The 20,675-nt window shown below is 47.8% G+C and overlaps 1 protein-coding gene across 1 annotated transcript; it reads right to left on the bottom strand.

Annotated features, from left to right (window-relative positions):
* Positions 1-9,474: 9,474 nt before the first annotated feature.
* Positions 9,475-12,864, bottom strand: LOC146809441 (ferritin heavy chain B-like). Its single transcript, XM_085616291.1, has 4 exons — positions 12,601-12,864; positions 11,855-12,001; positions 10,795-10,920; positions 9,475-9,822 (listed from the first exon to the last, which is right to left on the bottom strand). The coding sequence occupies exons 1-4, from the start codon at positions 12,700-12,702 to the stop codon at positions 9,676-9,678; spliced, it is 522 nt and encodes a 173-aa protein (XP_085472417.1). The 5' UTR covers positions 12,703-12,864; the 3' UTR covers positions 9,475-9,675.
* Positions 12,865-20,675: the final 7,811 nt, after the last annotated feature.

Genomic DNA, 20,675 nt, shown 5'->3' with positions numbered 1-20,675 from the left:
GAATACCGCCCTACTTTAGGGGGTGAATTCCTAAAGAAGCAAGAGAGACGAAATGAGACTACAAAGTTCATCCATGTGACGAATGTTTAAATAAAACAAAAGGGGTATGTGAAAGGTGGCTGGTGCCGTAAACCAAACTCGAAAAAGCTACCAGGTGAGTATTTGAAAACCTAAACGAATGTGCAAATACTCACTTGGTAGCTTTTTCGAGTTTGGTTTACGGCACCAGCAACCTTTCACATACCTGTTTTGTTTTATTTAAAAATGTATCACATGGATGAACTTCATAGTCTCATTTTGTCTCTCTTGCTTCTTTAGGAACTCACCCCCTGAAGAATGGCGGTATTCTCTGCCCGAAATGTATTGGGGTTAACAGTAATGATTTTTGGAGAACCATTTATGGATTTACGGTAAAAAGCAAAGCTCTCATGAAATTAATGAGTTGAAAACATTGTACAATACAACTAAAAGAAACAGTGATTACAATTTTGGAGTACATTGGAATACTTGAATATAATTGCATGAATTTGATCACCAGTGCTGTGCGCATTGAGGGACACCTCCCAGTGGGGTGGTGCAACTTTGATTATTTTAGAGTTTACCCCCAAGTTTAGAGGACATTACCTCGGCGCACGCCCATGAACTTAATAATAATACACAAATACTCGGAAGAATTTGAATATTAGGAGTTCGTGATTCACAAACCTACATGTTGTATTACACACTGGAGATTATATCCAAGTGGGCTACATCTCGATCTTCCGTTAAGTCATTGTGTCCGAAATGTCAACTATTTGCTGCAGAACTAAGGCACATGTTTATCGACTGTCCTAGGCCTAATAGGTCCTGGAGTGGGGTCTCCAGTATTCTCATTCCACTTCTCGGCCAAAGTTTTCAGCTTACTGAAAAGGAAATATTTTTGGGTATCAAATGCGAAGTTGCTAGTTATTTAAACAATATTAAAACAATGAATAACAAATTAGTATTGTGTCTAACATAGTGTGACAGTGTAATGTGTCTAATGTAATTTGGATAATGTAAAAGCAAATATTTTAATCTACAGGTTAGGATTTAATATATTATATATATTTTTTTTAATACTGATACTAACCTACTACCTCTTACATTATGCTATCAGTTATATGTACTGAGGCCAAAATCTTTTTAATAAACATTATTATTATTATTATTGGTGGATGGGCCCAGGGGATTTTAGGGCAACAAAGTGGCAACTTTGTTAAGGTTTACACTGCCACAAGTTACATTAATTTCGAATTGGGCATCAAATCTGGCTTAATGTAAGCTGAGCTCACTAACTACAGAAAAGTATATTTTAGGAAAACCACATTACTTCTTGCAAGTTATGTCACTTCTCGAGGAGGGGTCATGGTTCTTACTCTTGTTGACTTGTGTGTCCGGATGCTTTCTGGTCAGCTTCAAGCAGCAGGACAGATTCCTATCAAGGAAAAACCAGTAAGTGAAGAACTTCAAGAAACTGATGGAACTGTTTGCATGTAGGGTACGACATGGCACCAATCCTGAAATTGATGGGAGTACACATCAGATAACTCTTCGTTCACCTTACTGTAAAGCTCATTGTTTCCCAAAGTCGACTACAGAAAAGGCCCAGTCTTTAGCCTGCGTTGTTCTGCAACCCATTTCTTCGGAAGCCTCTGCTATGGAAAAGGGGAAATAAGGGGTGATTCCACCACAGTATGATGAATTTGCAGATGTGTTCAGCAAAAAGGGAGTGGATTCCCTTCCTCCGCATCCTGAGTATGACTGCCGGAATGATCTGTAGGGAAAACCAATTCCTCATTCCCTTGACAATAGGAGAATGAAGTGCTTCCACTGTAGTTATAGGAGAACTTGGGAAAAGACCTAGGGCCCGATTCACAGAACTAACTTAAGACAAAATCCTAAACTTACTACTTTTGGTATTCACAGAAGTTAGGATTTTGTCTTAAGTTTGCCTTAAGACAAACTTAAGACAAACTTAAGACAGACTTAAGACAGACTTAAGACAGACTTAAGACAAACTTAAGACACACTTAAGACAGACTTTAGTTAGGATTTTGTCTTAAGTCTGTCTTAAGTCTGTCTTAAGTCTGTCTTAAGTCTGTCTTAAGTTTGTCTTAAGTTTGTCTTAAGTTTGTCTTAAGTCTGTCTTAAGTCTGTCTTAAGTTTGTCTTAAGTCTGTCTTAAGTCTGTCTTAAGTTTGTCTTAAGTCAAACTTAAGACAAAATCCTAACTTCTGTGAATACCAAAAGTAGTACGTTTATTATTTTGTCTTAAGTTAGTTCTGTGAATCGGGCCCCTAGGGCCTGATTTATATATTGGCGAAGAGGGTGCTCCGTCGCAACAGCAACGGTGTTCCCTCCCTGCCGATATAGCGGTGTGCCCGCCAAATGTAATTGTTTGAGTACCTTACGTTCGAGGACGGTGGACTCTGTCTCTGCTACGGCCAAACTTCTCCAACTGCCCTGAGGAGTAAGGTCGGTCTGAGAAATGGTTACATGCCCAGTTTAGCTAGGCAGACATGTAGCAATTTTTTACTGTACATTTCTGCCAGGTTTTCAGTAAAACCATTGTCAGTCAGTCAGTCAAGAATACTTTATTCGACAACTTAATGCCTTAAAAGTGATCACATTAAACAGCAATACATATCAATGACACGGTTTAAAAAAAAAATAAAAAAAAGAGAGCTAAAGTATTCCTGGTATCAGTCCCTATGACCAATCTAAAAATACAGCAATATAAGAGCTCTATAAAATACAATGTGCAAAAGAGCAGAGTCCCTATATAAGAGTTACTGGACTCAAACCAATAAGCTAAAACCTAATATATTATAAGATACAAAACATTATAAAATATTATAAACTGCAAGACACAGAAAAGCATTCCCGATAACGGGCCAGGAGATCGCGAGCTAAAGTGCATAAGTGCATGGCAATAAAGTGCAAAGTACTAGGGAATGAACTCATGATTCCAAGAGCTATACATATATACGTACATCAGTTTTTAGGCAGGTAAAAAATACAATCCTGGATAAGACCTTGGCTAAGAAGCATCACCCTCCTTCTCTTTCGCGAATTGCCCAGGACCAGCTCAGGAACTTGGCGACCCCAATTATAATGGTGGAGTCGCCGCCATTTTTCAGTAAACTTTTAGCGATCAATGCTGAATTCGTACCCAAGTTTCTACACAGGGGTTTAAGCCACACACTTCTGGGTAAACGGTAGGCAGGGCAAACATATAAAAGATGGTCAATATTTTCGACAAGGTCTGGGCAAAATGGACACTTGTCTCCCTTACCGATTGACCAATTGTGGGTAAATTTCCTGAGCTGGAGTGTTTCTACTCGAAATTGATGAAACAACCTGCGGTCTCTAGGTTTCGTGATCAAATCCCAGTAGCCTTCCATCCGGGGGTCATCTTTAAAATCCCAAAAAACTCTTGTCAGTGGGGAACCACCCGTGATGGAGTGCCTCCGGTTTTTGATCAAATTCCAGAAGGCTGCTTTATACAGTACTTTCATTGGGAATACAGCCAACTCGGGAGACACCCATCAGTCCCTCAACCCATCTCAGTAAGAAGGGTTTTAATTTTGGAGAGCCAAGGAATCTTATTAGAACGATCCATACCCCTTATTTCAAGTAAAGCGTTGGCAAAAGGGAGTAATTCTGGGCCCGTCCAAAGCCTTCACCAAAAAGCCAACATTCTGAAATGAACAATGTCCTCAATAGCATTGCAACCCAGGTCGAGGAGAAGGGGAATACAGGGGGATGACCGAGGGAGGCCCACAATAGATCTTAAAAACTTGTTTTGGGCCAATGTTAAATCGGTTAGGTTACTATAACCCCAGATCTCAGCACCATAGAGAATAGCTGGTATGATTTTCAGGGTGTAAATTTTAACAACTGGAGCTATAAGCTTGGTCTGCGAAAGCCTGTGTTCCTTTGTCAGTGCCCCCGCTAACTGAGAGTGTTTCAGTACAAGTAGCTTCACCTGGGGGGACCAGCTCAATTTTTCACCTATGGTGATACCCAAATAGGTAAAGACATTGGCCTGTTCCAGGAGCTTCCCGCTCATGTAGACTCTTGCAGTTACAGGCCTCGACCCGTGGAGTACCATAAATTTGGTCTTACCCACGTTGATCGCTAGCTCATGGTCGCTGCAGAACTCCTCAAAGCGAGACAGTGCCAACTGAAGGCCCTGCCTCGTCTTGGATAAAATCAGAGTGTCGTCAGCGAACATGAGCAGAGGTACCCTTTGGCCGTCCAACATGGGCGTGTCTGTGGGCAAGTTGTCAAAATACTGTACCACCCCATTGATAAACAGTGAAAAAAGTGTTGGGGCCAGGACACACCCCTGGCGAACACCCTTCCCCACACTAAATTTCTCAGTAACCTCACCTGGTTTCCCCCACCTAACCTGTGCATAGTTAGAGTTGTGGAGTTTAATCACGAAATCCACCAATTCCTTGGGCATCCCCAATCCCAACAAAACATCCCACAGTTTGGATCTGGGAACGAGGTCAAACGCAGATTTTAGATCTACGAAGGCTGCAAAAATCAGGCCCTTACCTAGAATAACCTCTCTCCAATAGAGCATGACAAATCTGAAATCCTGATCTAAAGTCCCCATGTGAGCCCGGAATCCTACTTGTAAGGGAGATAAAATGTTTTCATTAGACATCCAGCTCTGGATCCTGCCCAAAAGGACCCGGGCTATAACTTTTTGTAGAGCGTCAATAAGGCTGATGGGCCTATAGTTAGCCGGGGCGGAGCGATCCCCCTTCTTGTAGATCGGGATGATTTCCGCCCCGGACCAAGAAGGTGGGAAAGGAGTTCCCCCCGCGAGAGAATTAATCAAGATCGTAATGTAGGGTGCCCAGAGGTCACCGTGCTGTTTAAATAAATCTGGGGGGATGCAGTCGGGCCCAGGTGCCTTACCGCTTGGGATATTCCTTATTACCACCTCAACCTCCTTGGTACTAAACGTCAGGGGAGTATCTATGCATATAGTTGGTGTACTAATTTCCCTCTCCGTACCCTGGCGATATTGAGCTTCAAAGAAAGCAACCCAAAGGTGTGGATCCACATTATTATTTGGGGTGATCAACCTTCGCCCGTTCTCCCATTTTATTAGGTCCCAAAACTGGGTCATATTCCTCCCATTGCAAGCCAATAACAGGTCCTTCCAACGCTCCTCGTCCCAATCTCTTTTTGCAGATCTTAAGGTAGATTTATAAAGTACCCTGGACTGTTTGATAGAAGTGTGATTCCTAGATTTAATAGCTTTCACGAGTACCTTGTGGGTGGACCTACATAGGTCATTATACCAAGAGATGGGTTCTAGCTTGCGATTCGCTCTAATCGGCTTGGTGTTAATAAAATAAATTTTCAGCTTACTAAAGAGCTCAGTGTGAATTGTTGGGAGTGAATCTTTGAGAGTCTCCTGCGGGCCACAGTCATTAATTTTCCTCAATGATCCTATCACTAATCCCCTGATTTCTAGCACACTTTTTTCGTCGAGGGCCACCTTCTCCCAACGAACCCTTCTCAGATCATTTCCCAGTATTACATGGTTTGAACTGCTGTCGGGCTCCAGAGTGGCAGTAGGGCCGAAGCTCAGACCTTTTAGTGTTAGTACCAAGGGGTTATGATCACTTTTGGGGCGAGAATGTACTTCCATATCTAGGACGTGATGCCAAAATTCGACTTTTACAAGGATGTAGTCAATCCTGCTTTTGTGGCGGCAGCTGTCAAAGTTCGCCACCCCCAGTGCGTCAGACTTGGTCCTGCCGTTGACTGCCCTAAGACCCCATTCCAGGCACAGCCCTTTAACCTGGAGTGCGGCCTCGGTCCATTTTTTAATAGGTGGAAGGTCCAGCTGAGGCACACCCCAGAGAGAGTCCACCTCCACGCTAAGCCTTCCATCATCACTGTCCAGCGGCTCAAAACATGTATTAAAATCTCCGGTGATGATCAAATTGGTGTTCAAAGCACCCACCGCTAAGAGGGTCTCAAGGGCTGCAATTACCTGAGAACTCCTGCCCCCCGATTGACCTCTAACATAAATATTAAACAAGGATAAATCAAGGCCGCCTGAAGATCTTACTCTTATAGCAAGAAGATTGGGATTATCAGAGGGAATCTCGACCACGGATAACCCCTCGGTTTGCCTAACCCAACATGTTAGGCCACCTACCAGCCTCCCCCTTAAACCCTTAATAGCCGGTTTCAAAAAGTTTAGATAGCCGGCATGGAACACGTTGTCCACTGACCAGGTTTCCTGAAACGCCCATATGTCCACTCTGTTGATAAAGGCTGACTAATCTAATGACCCAATTTTTGATTCCAACCCCGCTATATTCCACGAAGAAATAATCATGTGTTCTTTCTGAGGAATAGAAAGCAGGCACCCAGTAGCAGCATCTGGGGACAAAGAGCAACTAACCGGGGTTGATACAGCAGGAGAGGGAACCAGGGTTTGGACCAAAGGGTCAACTGGATTAAAAAAACTGGTGGTAGATATCGCTCCTACTGTCCCGAGACCTCCTATCACTACTCCCCCAGGAACACCCACCCATTGTCAATCTATGTCTTCAAGAGAAGAGATGGCATCAAAGCAGTTATTAAGCTGAGTAGGAAAGTCTGGCCTAGGATAATTACCTTGGGCTAGTCGGCCATCCCTGTGTCTCTGTTGATAGAAAAAGCCAAGGGGAAGTATGCCAATGGATACCCCCTCAGCTGGCGCATGACCGACCGTCTCTAAGATATAACGGACCAGACCTACAGCTCAGAACTACACAATCCCCTTTTAAAGTTTTGGCAGAGTGCCCAACCCATTCAATCCGCCTACCAATTTAAAATCCTCGAATAAACCGACCCCCAATGTCTGTTACTTTATTCAGGTGGTGTAGGGCCTTGTTTTTAAGAGAGGACCAGTGTTCTTGTGTGCCCGGGGGAAGGGGAGGAACATTCGCCAGGATAATCGTGTAGGGAATCGCTTCAGGGGGCAGATGGAGATAGGAGTGCCTCAAATTATGCCCTACAACACTGTTAATATCCGACCTCCGAGGGCTCTTTGGCACAGGTGGAACCTGGTTAGGGGTTATCTCAACATTGCTCGACTTAGTTGGGTAGATAGATCTTACATTACCAGCTGTATCTACCCCAGCCACATATGGTTCGACTTGTACCTTTGCACCATTCTGGTCCTTATGAGTGTCCCCCACCGAGGCCAAGATGTTACCAGTAGTAGCTGCCCTATAGTGCAGGGCCTGGTCCTCATGTGAAAAACGTGCCAGGGTGTCCTCAATCCTAGCTAGCCTATGGTCGACAGAATCCAGTCTTTTGATAAATGGTTCAAGTAAAGCAGCTAATTGCTCCTTAAGAGCAAGAGAAGGATCATTCCCACTCACAAGATGATTAGAATCAGTAGAAGCTTTAGGAGGGTTGTCGGAGGATACAGTACTTGAGTTAACAAAAACAAAGACCCCATTCGTGGCAGTGGATGGAAAAAGAGGCTTATGTTTTATGATGCTACGCCCCTGCCTTACTTTTTTCTGTGGCGCTTTATTAGAACTCCCCACCACTTTCATCCCTCTAGTTGTTACTCCAACAGGGAGACACGGGGGGCTTGGTGGAGGCGGCAAATGATGCACGCAATTAGTAAAGTCTGGACTAGGCGGTCTTGACAGAATACAAGTGGACGGAGCAACTGCTTCAGGTGAAGACTGAGTAGTATGTGAAAGCGTACATAACGTGGGCCCCCCCCCCTAAAATCCTGGGATCTAAGGAAAGTCTTCTTTCAGTAGCCTCAATTTCGTGGAGTAGGACGGATTCCGCTCTTTTTAGGAATGTGTCCAGGGTGCCAACCACCCTATCACCAGTTTTTCGTTTGTTCATTGTAGGGGTACTTAACAGCCCACAAACACACCTACTACAGCAAGAGAGAGGGCACAAACGATACCAAAGTTGAACACTCCTACCTCAGGTGCCAATGGAACACAGATTTGACAACGTTAATAAGGTGGCCCAGCCCAACCTCGCCCGGCCTCGAATGGCCACAAACGGCCCCGCCCTTGTACCTGGCTTCTCCCGGCGCGTCCCGCGCGCATCCTCGCGGGGCGAGGGACCGGGCTGTCCTTTATGCGCCTCCTGGCGCGTGGTCAGCTGTCGTCCTGGCCCAGGGGATCCTGGGAGTTGTAGTTTCCAGGACCGGCGGAGCCAAGCCCGGCCGGTCCCTCGTCTCGCAGCGGCGCTGACGGTGCTGGAAGGAAGGGGCGGAGCCAAGCCCAGCCACGGGAGCAAGAAGGAAGCAGGAGAGTGGGCGAGACCAGGTAGAAAACAGGGGGAAACAGGAGGCTCAGCACCAGGCTGTCCTTTATGCGCCTCCTGGCGCGTGGTCAGCTGTCGTCCTGGCCCAGGGGTTCCTGGGAGTTGTGGTTTCCAGGACCGGCGGAGCCAAGCCCGGCCAGTCCCTCGTCTCGCAGCGGCGCTGACGGTGCTGGAAGGAGGGGGCGGAGCCAAGCCCGGCCACGGGAGCAATAAGGAAGCAGGAGAGTGGGCGAGACCAGGTAGACAACAGGGGGAAACCATTATAATGCCTCATCCACCCCCCACCATGGAAAGGTCTCCCATGGTGAGGGGAGCATTACTTTTTTAGGTCTCAGCCCCAATCGAGACATGTACAGCCCTTGGAAGCACAGCCTCTGCATACAGCCTGGGGACCCTCCCGGGCCATAAACATACACTTCTGTACTGAGGCTCACCATTTTTATCCAGGCATAGGACCCTTGCACCCTTTGCGACTATGTGTGGGATTTATGCCCTATACACCCCTATAGTGATCCTCATGTCCTGTATTTAGATACATGCCTCTACATTGATGCCGGTAAACAATGCTTACCACAAATCTTTTTCCCCGCAGGGAATCACAACGCGGTCGTTACAACGACCGCGTTGTGATTCCGCATACCAGTACTCCGCAAGTCGGAACAGCGAATTGCGGAGGGTGGCGGGAGGAGTTGGATTTAAAATCCAACACCTTCCCTATTGTCCGCACAGACTGGAGTTGGAATAGTAAATTATACTATTCCAACATCCAGCGCCCCCCCTCCGCAAGTCGGAACAACGAATAATGGTATGCGAAATCACAATGCGGTCGTTGTAACGACCGCTTTGTGATTCCCTGCGGGGAAAAAGACTGTGGGATAAGAACATACATTCATTGATGCCTGGCCCCTCTCACACTTACATTCAGATCTGACACCATTAGGTCTCCTCTGTCCAAGGCCCGGGACTCTTACACACCCTCTGCATCCGGTACAAGGATCTCACAAGTTCTGCGTGAAGGCCCTAGACTCACAGCATATACCCAGGTCTCGAGCACTCATGTCCCTTACAAATAACACATTATAACATGTTGCCCTGCCCCATCCATGAATGAAGCCATCACAACGAGTAAGATGCTGAAAACCTTTATTTCTATTTCTATTTCTGTTGACAAGCACAGCTGCTGCAGGTAGACTGGATACATATAGAAGACCCCCACCCCCACACACTCCTTCTGATGACGTCACAGCAGTGTAACCAATGGAAGAATGCATGGTCGGTGGGAGTGGGTGCAGCAGGCTGGTGTTCACTCCTGGGGGGCTTAGCTGCTCTACTCCAGGGTGTGCTTGTCGAACAGGTACTCGCCCATGCCGTTCTGGGGCACGCCCAGGCGCTTCAGGTTGGTGATGTAATCTCCAAGCTCTTTGATGTGCTTCACCTGCCCCTCCAAGTACTCGGACTCCAGGAAGTCGCAGAGCTGCGAAAAGAGACAAACGAGGATACGTGACTCAAGAAAGAGGTTGAAAACACACTGAGAATGTATGGAAGAATGACCCGGAAGGAAAAGAGTAGGATTGGCACTGAAATTCCAATGTAGGAGCGAAATGATTTGGAGGGTATGGGACGAGTCAGTGAGCTGATAAATAAGGAACTAGTCTACACGCATCTTTAAACAGTGCAGCCCACCAGTACTGTGGATAACAGACCACTGCAAGGACTTTTGGGGGAGGGCGGTGTAAGACAATGGAGTTTAGTGTTCAGCAACACTGCCAAAGCCTACCTCGCATAGAGTTGCTGGGATTGGCTGGCACTCAAAAGGAGGGAGCTAATCAGTGTGCTGGCAATGAAAGACTGAAACCGGATTGGTCTGTCATTGGCCTCATGGCTGCTATTACGTAAGAAGATGGAGCTAATCAGTGTGCTGGCAATGAAAGACTGAAACCGGATTGGTCTGTCATTGGCCTCATGGCTGCTATTACGCAAGACATTTTCGAAAGACATTGCTCATCGCCTTGCTGTTATCAGCCAAAAACAGTGCGGGATTTAGCACTGCAGCATTCCTCCACGCAAAGGAGAAAGGGCATTTTTCTTGCCCTTGAGTACACCATTAGGTGGCTCCCTTACAGATGCACCAGCCCTGGTACTGGTGCAATGGCATATAACATAAGGCCTTGTGTACCGTATCTGAGTGGGAAAAAGAACCTGACAACAATAAACAGTAAGTGGTTCCTAGACCAAGCTACGGGAGGATGGTGCCTACTTTCAGGGTCTAGCAGGTGACTGGGTCAGAAGTGTAGGCGGGAAGGAAGCTGGCCCCGGGGAGTCCTTCTTCAAGTCTCCCCACGACAATGCAGTGCTCATTGGGGTTACACAAAAAAAAGTGCATTGCCTTGCTAATACACTAATCAAGACCATGGTACTAATGCAAAGCACGCGCATGGATACTTACGTGGGGGTCGACTTTATCGGTCGCCAGCTTGTGCAGGTCCAGCAGGGCCTGGTTGACGGTCTTCTCCAGCTGCAGGGCCGCCTGCATGGCTTCCAGGGTGTTGCTCCACTCGTCACGGTCCGGTTTCTGTAGAAGTTGTAGAGTGAGTAAGTTTAGCTTGGTTGCCCAGAAGCTGCGACTGAGCACATAGAGGAGGTGGGGAGTAGGGACTCAAGTGAGGACCAGTTAGGGAAACAGGATTAGCACAAGAGGTGATAGACGATCCCAAAAAGGAACATACGAAGACACTACTGTGACCGGGGAGAGCACTCTGTCTCTCTTGGTCCACACACAGGCAGATTCCTTTTATGCAGGTACACAGTGCAATTGGGATTATATTAGGACATCAAAAAACAAGCAATAAAAAGAATACACCACAGCACAATGAAGAGTCAATAGAAGGAAGTCTATCTACCTTTGAAGTAAAAGGATTATTTTTGTTGTAATCAAGGTAAAGAGTTAACTTTACTGGTGAGATATCGGTTAAGATCAGATATAGGTTTGGGATTAACATGACGATTAAAGTTAGATTTAGACTCAGCACAAAAGGTTTCTGTTAAGGTACAGCATTGAGTTGTACTAGGTCAAGGGTTAGCATCAGGGTAAAGTTAGAATTAGATTAATGGTTAGGTTTAAGGTAAGGGATGGCAGGGTTGTAGTCGAAACTATACAATATTGAATATCACGTGGCCACAATATCGTGACCAAAACATCAAAAAACAAAATCTTATGGTGGTAAGTGCTAATAGGTAAGTATAGATTAACTATTCTTAACTCCACATCTGGGTACATTAGAGCTATTTCTATCGTCAAGAAACATGTATGCGGTTAGCTATAGAAAATCTATACATACTTAACTGTCAATATTTTGGGCCCAATATTGCGGCCACTAAATATTTTGGATCTTCATCAGATAGCGATAGGTGTATCGCTGAGGCATAGAGGTAGGCTTAAAGTTGGATGTAAGTTGAGAGAACGAGCAATGAATTTTGTAGACCAATGCAGTCCCCTGTACACTCACCTTGATATCCTGCAGCACCACGCGCCCACCGCGCTTGTTCTGGTACTTCATGAACTTCTCGGCGTGCTCGCGCTCCTCGTGGCTCTGCTCCTTGAAGTACTTGGCCACGTGGCTCAGGGCCACATCCTCCCGGTCGAAGTAGTAGGACTGGAGACAGAAAATCAGGGAGAATGTCAGTAGCCAATCACAGCATCGACTGAGTGGCAGGGTAACAGGGTGGCAGTCTCAAGGAAGTGTCCTCAAACCTTGAACACGTCTCACTCCTCAGGGTCAATATCTCCTAATTTTGTTTAACCAAATTAAACTCTTATCACACTTTCTATTACTGGTGGGGATCCAACTGGGCTGCTCAGTGACAACCCATCATTTCAGTGCACACATCACGATCACACCGACTTCATTTACACAGGATGCTGCAGGTGGTCAAAGGACCACAACCCCACCGCTACATGACTCCCAGTGTAGAGATGCCCACTGAAGGTGGGCGCCATTTTGGCAATCTGAAACAGGTGATGGTACCTGAAGGCCGCACAGATGCCAAGCGTAGGACTACATATGCACTGCCTAACAGCTTGCACTCACTATGGAGAAGGACAGAGAGCGCCTGTACTGACCATGGGCACGGGATTGACAGTGCAGATGGACAGAACTTGTACTCACTACGGAGAGGGAGATTCACTCAAAATCAATAGTAAGGACAGCCCCTGTACTCGCTACGGGGAGGAAGGACAGGTACAGACACTCACCATGGACAGGTAGACGTAGGAGGCGTAGAGCTCGGTGTTGATCATGCGGTTGATGGCCGCCTCACACTCGCGGTTGTAGTTCTGGCGCACCTGGGACTCCATGGCGTTGCTGATGGTGTGGTTGTCGGCGGGAGTTGTAGATGGATGAAAGATGGATAAAGTTTTCAGGAGAGCGCTGGACTCGGAGCCACGTTCCGTTCAAACACTGTTGAAGCAAGAACACAACTCAGAGCTGGGTTTAAGGGGAGAACGCACGGAGCCTGTATTTATATCCAGAGGGGCGGTGGGAGAAGGAGACTGACAGCGCTACCCACCAATAGGAAGAGGCGCTCGTCCATCTGCGCGTCATGCCTCACATGGTGATTCAGCACTTTTCTTGCACATCATCTTAGTGTTTTGGAAACCTGAACACCTGATGCTCCTTTCTCATCCCAGCTCGTATCTCGGGAGTGGCTTGACTCGTGTTTCTCATCATTAAGCTGGTTCATTCTTGCCAATACAGGAGCTGGGCTGCAGAACTGGAGCCGGCACAACTCAGCTGTTTTCAAAACACCCTATAAAAATTGTCACCATCACTGTGACTGCTGACAGGCCAGTCCTACTGCATGTATAATGGTGAAGAAGAACTTATATGGTGGTTCTTCTGTCGGATGAACGTTCAGATCGGTCCCAGCAGACTTGTAAGTGCAGAGTGGAAACAGATCTCTGCACGTGCCAACGACATATCTGTGACGATTTGGGTGCATATATCATAAGCAGAGGCGCAACTAGAGCCAAATTTCGGGGGGGGGGCTAAGAAAATTTTTCGGGGGGGGGGGCTGAATCTTTTAAGCCAAAGGCAGAGTGGAGCTGCAGGGGCTCTTAGAAGGGGTGAAACAACAGCGAGGCCTCATTAACATGCAAATGGTCTTTTAAAGACCTGTGAAGTGCTTGGGTGCGGCTGTGTGTGCGCCGGGAAGCTGTCTCATCCCGGGCTGCCACACACGACGGAGGGGGCTGAAGCCCTGTGAGTCCAATGGGTGTTGCGCGCCTGATCATAAGGGGTGCTACTTCCCAGCTTAGGCAGCTGGAGGTGAATTACCCCAAATGAGCCAGCCCACCTGTTCATAGCACAAGACCAGTGCTAGTTGGGTGTTGAGGCGATGGAACTGTCTCGTTATGCGGCACACCAAAGCAAATATAATTGCTATTTTAGTTTTTTTTAAATGCACTCGCTCAAAACAAAAGTATGGGGACCAGACCCCGTAGAGCGATGGTCCTCTTAGCGATGGCATTTGTCTGGTTTTGTCAGGGTTTACCAACACTGTGAGGAGCAGTACCATCAGAGTGTGGGCTAAATACACATCACACACAATTCCTACCAATTGGTCTGGACCGTGATGCGGTTTCCTCTCCTCAAAGTCATGACAGGAAACATGAGATATATTTATGGAGTTTACTTGATGTACTTCCCAGAGCGGACTCTTTCTTCGGGGCCTCCCATCCAGTCGTCCTGGTAGAACTGCTAACATTCTGAAAGCATCTCAAGTGTTATAACAAGTAACCTAATATACAGAATACTCCTTACAACAGACTGCACTTCTGGCCACCCAATCAGCTGAAGATATGTAGGATTGTGTCCTGTCCCTTTACACTTTAACACTGGCACAGTAGCGCAGGAGAAATATCGGTATATACAACTTCAGCATCCTAAACTCAAGGGACGACTCCGCTTTTCATCTTTCCTACTGTTATAAAATAAAAACTCTTGAGCTTGGTAATAGCTATTTTCACTGTGGCGGGTCTAGCTGTCCTAAATAGAAAAACATAGTCCAGATTAAAATCTTAATCCTGTATCTCGGGACAGGCTAGAAAAGAATTCACCAACTATTTTAATAGTTATTAAAAGTTCAATTCAATGGTGGATTTGGATGTGTAATAAATATTAAGGAAAATGAACTTTTGCAAAGTTAAATTTTTTCTGCCTGAAGTTCCCGGGGGCTCATTTCTATTGGCTTAATTTCCCCAGCCAAGGATTACCATTTGAATAGGTGTGGAAAAGGTATGAAATGCTTCCCATCAGCAAACAATAGGCCGACCTGAGTGGGCAGAAATGGCTCCTCTGAATCTCACTGAGTATGCAGAGTGAGGGCTATGAGCATCCTTTTTGACAATAGAGTGTCAAATCCTGCTTGAGTGTTAACTCCTCCTTGACAGGTCTGCTGGGTTTACATGTCACACTGTGAGGTGCCCTCGAAAGGTAGAGAACAGGTTGGCAAGACAGTCGTTGCATATCAACTCTCTGGTTGCTGATGAACCCTGCTTGACCTACTAGACTTCTGTTTCTGGGTTTTTCATATAACACTGGGGTACACTGAAAGGAAGGGTAACAGGATACCAAAACAATGTACACATTGACTGGTTGCTGGCGAACCCTCTTTTGTACTACCAGACTTCTGTCTCCGGGTTCTTTGTGGGTACAGTGGCTGGCGGGAACTGGATTTTAGTGTTAGATGTGGGAGGACACAGGGATCAACATACACACCCCAGCCCCTGGAGTCCAAGTTGTGTGGCCAAAGACTTTCCGCATCTTGAAAATGCCCATAGTGGGTAGGGATTGGCCCAGGAACTTTTACCCAATTGGTCAGGGCGTGCCCAGGAGTCATTCCAACCCACAGCTTGTGCCAGGCACGTCCAGAACACTCATGGATCTTAGAAAAATCATAAGAGGACTGAACCTGCTGTCTGCAACTTGAGAACACCCCTCTCGCTAGCTCGCTTGTACCAGATACAAAGAAGTGGCCTCCGAGGGTCATATGGCTGACCTCCTGTTGAAACTGCAGGGATACAAGAAGAGGCCTTTTCCTGCAACTGCATAGCTGATCAGTGACAACTGCAACCTAGATTGGACCCTGCTGGTGGCCTCTGTCTGACATTCTCTAAGACTTTAAGTGCCTCCCCTGATGTCCTAGGATCTTTAGAAGTGTACTTATGTGGTGGATTGGGACTTAATGAACTAAAGTCAGAAAGTACAATCTTTTTTCAGGACAAACCTGATTGGTGTATCCGACCCACAGTCCATCGCGGTCAGTGTCAAATTGCGCGTAGCTCCAAGTCTAGGGTGACCATCTACTCTCATTGGCACTTAGTGCTTCTTGGTGTTATTTGTAGGAAAGTCATCCTTTTTGCCCTGATGACGCTTGTGTTTTTTGACTGATGGTGGTGGTTACTGGCTCTGAAAGAGCCCTGGGCTCTGTGAACCAGGCCAGGGCCAGTGCTCTGTCCTAAAAAGGTTTAAAAGGTATCATTTTAATTTGCCAAGACCACATACCTGTAAGTCTCTAGTATATGGTAGGGCACATAGGTTTCCAGACCCCAGTGGACTTAATTCACTTAAGTGTGTACTGCTGTGGTGTGTGGTGTAATTTTATATCCAGGCCTGGCTTACATGCTGGTTTAAAATAAAACAATTTTCATATTAGACTTAGGAATTAAAAGTACTTCCAAAGTCCAAAACGACATATTTTTGCATATAAGTCACCACTAAGGTTTGCCCTGGGTGACTCATGGGTATGGTGCATTGTTATAAAGAGCAGCGATATTATAAAATATGTTTTATATGCCCTGACAGGGAAAAACAGCAAACATCGTTTTTCCTCATTGTATGCTGCTAGCCCCAAAGGCTAACATGGGAATGCTTTATTAAACTTAAATAAAGTCTTACTTTTGATGGAAGCTAGATAGCAAGATCATTCACAGTATGAAAATCATGGTTAAAATAAATCCAACAACTTGTCACGGTCGGATTTATTATAACTATTACAGGAAAGTCGTTTTAGAATGTATTATTCTGAAGTTACTTAAAGCAGCCCTGTAGCAGCCTCTTCTGATTAGTCAGCCTTTCTCAGCAAAAATATAGCCATTTGGCGGGAGGAGATCTGTTTCCTGGAGAAGCCAGGGAGAGGAAGGTTGCTGGTGAGATAAATAGGACTTTAAAGATAGGAGAACAGATGTCAGAGGACCCGGGCCCGCCCCCACTTCCTTGATCCCCAGCCAGATGGGAGCCCACTTGATTAGATTAGGAGAGGGCTGGAAGGTGAGTGTAGTCAAAGGTTAGCCACACTTCTGGATTTGGTTGTACTGACACACTCCAGGGAGAGAATTTCGCCATTTTGATTTTTGTTAGAACAGTGCATTCTGAGTCACAAATATGCAATAATTCGCAGGAAGTAGTCATAGCAGAAGGTGGCAACTTTACTTCTTTTGCGAGCCTAGAATGGATAATAAATATGGGAGATCTGTGAGAGCCCCTCATAGCAATGCATGGAACATTTGAAGGAGAAGGACTGCCCTGCTGGACTCTTGGACTTCACTGCAGAAGGCTTGCACTCAGAAGTGCCGCACCTCCTGTACTCTTAAGACTTCACAAAGAAAGGGCTGTGCCTGAATCAAGGAAAAGGGGTGGGCTCCCTGAGCAGCAACAGGTGCAACATATTCTGTCACCTGCAGCAGACAAAGAGAGGACTACTCCAGCTGACCAGATACAATTCAATTTTCCTGGACTGCCCAGGTGCATTGTGAGAGGTTGAGGCCCAGACCTAAATAGGCAACTAAGAGCTTCTGAACATTTGGCTGGTGCTGCTGGACACTTTTAAACACAAAGGAAACAACCAAGAAGAAGTTCTGAAAGTTTGGGAACTTTATACAAAGTTTTGGAAAAAGCTCAAGAAGAAGACCAGCTTGACATCGAGAGTCAAGCCGCCGTTGTCGACTTGAGAACTGGCCTGACTGCGCAGATTTGTCCCGCTGAAAGCTCTGGAGCTCCTTGCTGTTGATAACAAAGACTTCCAGGGACTCACTGAGACATCGCTCTGCAGCAGGCCACCTTCATCGGAACGAACTCCGCATCCAAGGAACCTGAGGGCTCGATGTCGAAAGAAAAACTCCAAGAAAAATACTAAAGGCCTGATTACGAGTTTGGGGGTGAGGGACAGCCCTGATCCTGCACCGCCTAGCCCGTGGTTGAACCGTCTACCAGATTAGGAGTTTTTTCCAGGCAGACCTTTGGCGTTGCCACAGCGAAGCCTATGAAATAGGCACTGCAATGGGAATGTCAAAATCAATACCTGCACGGCATGTACTCCCTTTAGGGCCATCTTTGTTTTCGGAGTGGCGCCACCACGTGGGCGAAGGAGCGTCGTCCCACTGCTTTCTTGCAGTGCGAGAAGCAGAAACATAAAATGGTATTTTTTTTTTTTTTGAAACCGTTTATTACAAGACTCAAAAATATACAAATATGGGCCTACAACCTTCCGGCCGGCTGCTAGCAATGAAAGGAGCATACGATATACATTTATAAAACACATGGTGCTGCGGCAGAGCATGCATAGGAGTTAACATCGTTGCGAGCCACACCATCCAGACCCCACTATACGGTTCCATTTTAAACTTAAAGAACAACAAGTACAAACAAACCCACAAGGCAATCCTCAATCGGAAATAGCAACACGTGCTCCCCTAAAGGGGAAATCCTAGCCATCCATAGAAGTCTCAAGAGGGGGGAGAGATCAGAACTAGGGCTGGGTAAACCCAATGCCCAGGTGCCGGGGGGATGAGTTGGCTAAGGGGACGGGGCCGGCGACGGATCAGGCAATAACGGCGGAGCACAGATTCCCCCGCGGTAGGCGTTCCAGGGGCCCCACACTTTCACCCATGTCCCAGGCTTACCTCTCGCCACATACACCACCTTTTCCCGAAACATGCACCAATCCATATGTTCCTTCCAGGCTGAGACAGTCGGGGGCCTCTGGGATCCCCACAATTGGGCAATATCACGCTTGGCAACCATATACCCCAGAGTCACCCACCACGTCTGCGGCACCGAATAGTCGGTAGGCTCCCACACATTCAACAGGCATCTCCTCGCTTCGGGCAACAGCGCCACATGCGTAACCACTCGCAGCACCTCATGCACACCACGCCAGAACCCCTCCACCTCCGGGCACTCCCACAGGATATGCAGAAAAGTTCCCAACGCACCACACCCACGCTTACACAAACCGTCCTCAGCATAGCCCATACGCAGGAGCTTTGGCCCCGTCATGTAGACCCTGTGGAGTATCTTGAGCTGGACGAAACGAAGGCGAGCCGGTATGGCCACCTCTTTCGGGGAGGCCACCGCGGAGGTCCAGTCCTCGTCGTCCAGCTCCAGCCCGTCGGCTACCCAAGCCCCACGAAGGGCAGTCAACAAGTCTGAGCGGTCGTTGATCAGTTTTTTGTAGATCAGTGAGATCGTGCTGTCCGGGATGTGTCCATCCAGCACTCTATCCTCCAGGGGGGAACACTCCGGGATGGAGGCAACGTCCGGAAAGACGGAGCCCAGCGCATGACGGACCTGCAAATACCGAAAGTACTCGCTGCCCTGCAACTGAAATTCCGTCTGCAGCATCTCGAACGTTTTAAATCCTCCCCTCGTCCAGAGATCCCCCACTTTGCTAATGCCTATTATGTCCCACTTCTCAAAGCCCTTCGAGGTCCACAAGGAGCCCAACCGCTCAGACGCGTATAGTGGTGACGCCCGGGTCAAACGGTCCTTCCACCCCATAGCTGCATTGGCCGCATGCCACACTCGCACCATGACACGCGTGGGGCCCGTTAGGCGAGCGTCGGGCGCGCTAGAATAGAGCGCTCGATTATGGTCACCACCTGGAAGGAGCATCCTATCCATTTCAAATGCCGGGTTTAAGGCGGGCCCATATAGGCCCTGATTAATCGCAGCTAGCTGGGATGCCCAATAGTACCGTTTGATATCCGGAAGGGCAATCCCCCCGTCATACCATGGGAGCGTCAGCTTCGCCAGGGCAATACGTGGCCTCCCGTCCCAGAACAGGCGGCGCTGCAAACTCTCCACTTCGCGGAAGTAGCGCGCTGGGACGAGGTCCATAGTGTTCTGCAACGCGTACAGGAAACGCGGCAGCGACATCATTTTAAACAATGCCGCCCGGCCGAGCGGCGAAAGCGGCAAACGCCGCCAGCGCGCGACATCCTCTTTCAGACGCTGGAGGGGGGGAAGCAAGTTCCGATCATACCGAGCCTCCGGGTCCAGAGTAATGAAGACACCCAGGTACCTAAATCCCTGCGGGGCGACCTGGATCGGACAGCCCCGCGGGAGGATAGGAGCCTCCCCGGAGAGAACATACACACACGATTTAGCCCAGTTGATGACAAGACCGGAGTTACGACCGAATGAATGCAAAACATCAACCAGTACTATGAGTGATTTACGTGGGGAAGCTAGGTACAAAAGGATGTCATCAGCGTATAGGGATACGCGGTCCTCATACTCGGGGGTCCAGCGGAGACCACGGATGAAAGGCTCCCACCGCAGCCACTCCGCCAGGGGCTCCAAGGCAAGTGCAAAGAGGAGCGGCGATAAGGGGCATCCCTGCCGCGTGCCCCGGCCCAGCTCGAACGGAGCCGATACTCTTCCGTTCACCACCACCTGCGCCAATGGGCCCGAATACAGCAATTTGACCCAACTGATGAACCCTGGGCCAAATCCAAACTTCGCAAGCATCGCCCAGATGTATGGCCACTCAAGCGTGTCAAACGCCATGGTGGCGTCTAAGGACGCCAAAATGGCCGGCTCCCGAATAAACGGGACACGTGCGAGCACACCGTGCAAGCGCCGCAGATTAAGGGCTGTGTTGCGATGAGGAATAAAGCCGGACTGGTCCTGATGAACCAAATCGCCCACCACGCCGACCAGCCGATTGGCCAGTACCTTGGCGAGAATCTTGGGCTCCGCATTCAGTAGTGAAATGGGCCGATAGGATGTAACCCGGTCCCGAGGTCTCCCCTCCTTGTGGATGACCACGATTGTAGCCAGACGCTGGTCCAGTGGGAGGGAGCCCACCGAGTGTGCCGCCAGGAACATAGCCCGGAGGTGGGGTGCCAGCGTATCCGGTCGCAACTTGTACAACTCGATAAGGAGACCATTCGGACCCATGGCCTTGCCGGAAGCGACCGAGCGTATGGCGAGGGCGATTTCGTCGGAGGTGGGAGCAGCGTCCAGCAACACCCTGTCATCCCCGGAA

Source organism: Triturus cristatus, chromosome 7, assembly GCF_964204655.1.
Source record: "Triturus cristatus chromosome 7, aTriCri1.1, whole genome shotgun sequence".
NCBI lineage: Eukaryota > Metazoa > Chordata > Amphibia > Caudata > Salamandridae > Triturus > Triturus cristatus.
Note: the sequence above shows the minus strand (reverse complement) of the source record. Positions and strands in the feature narration are given on the sequence as shown.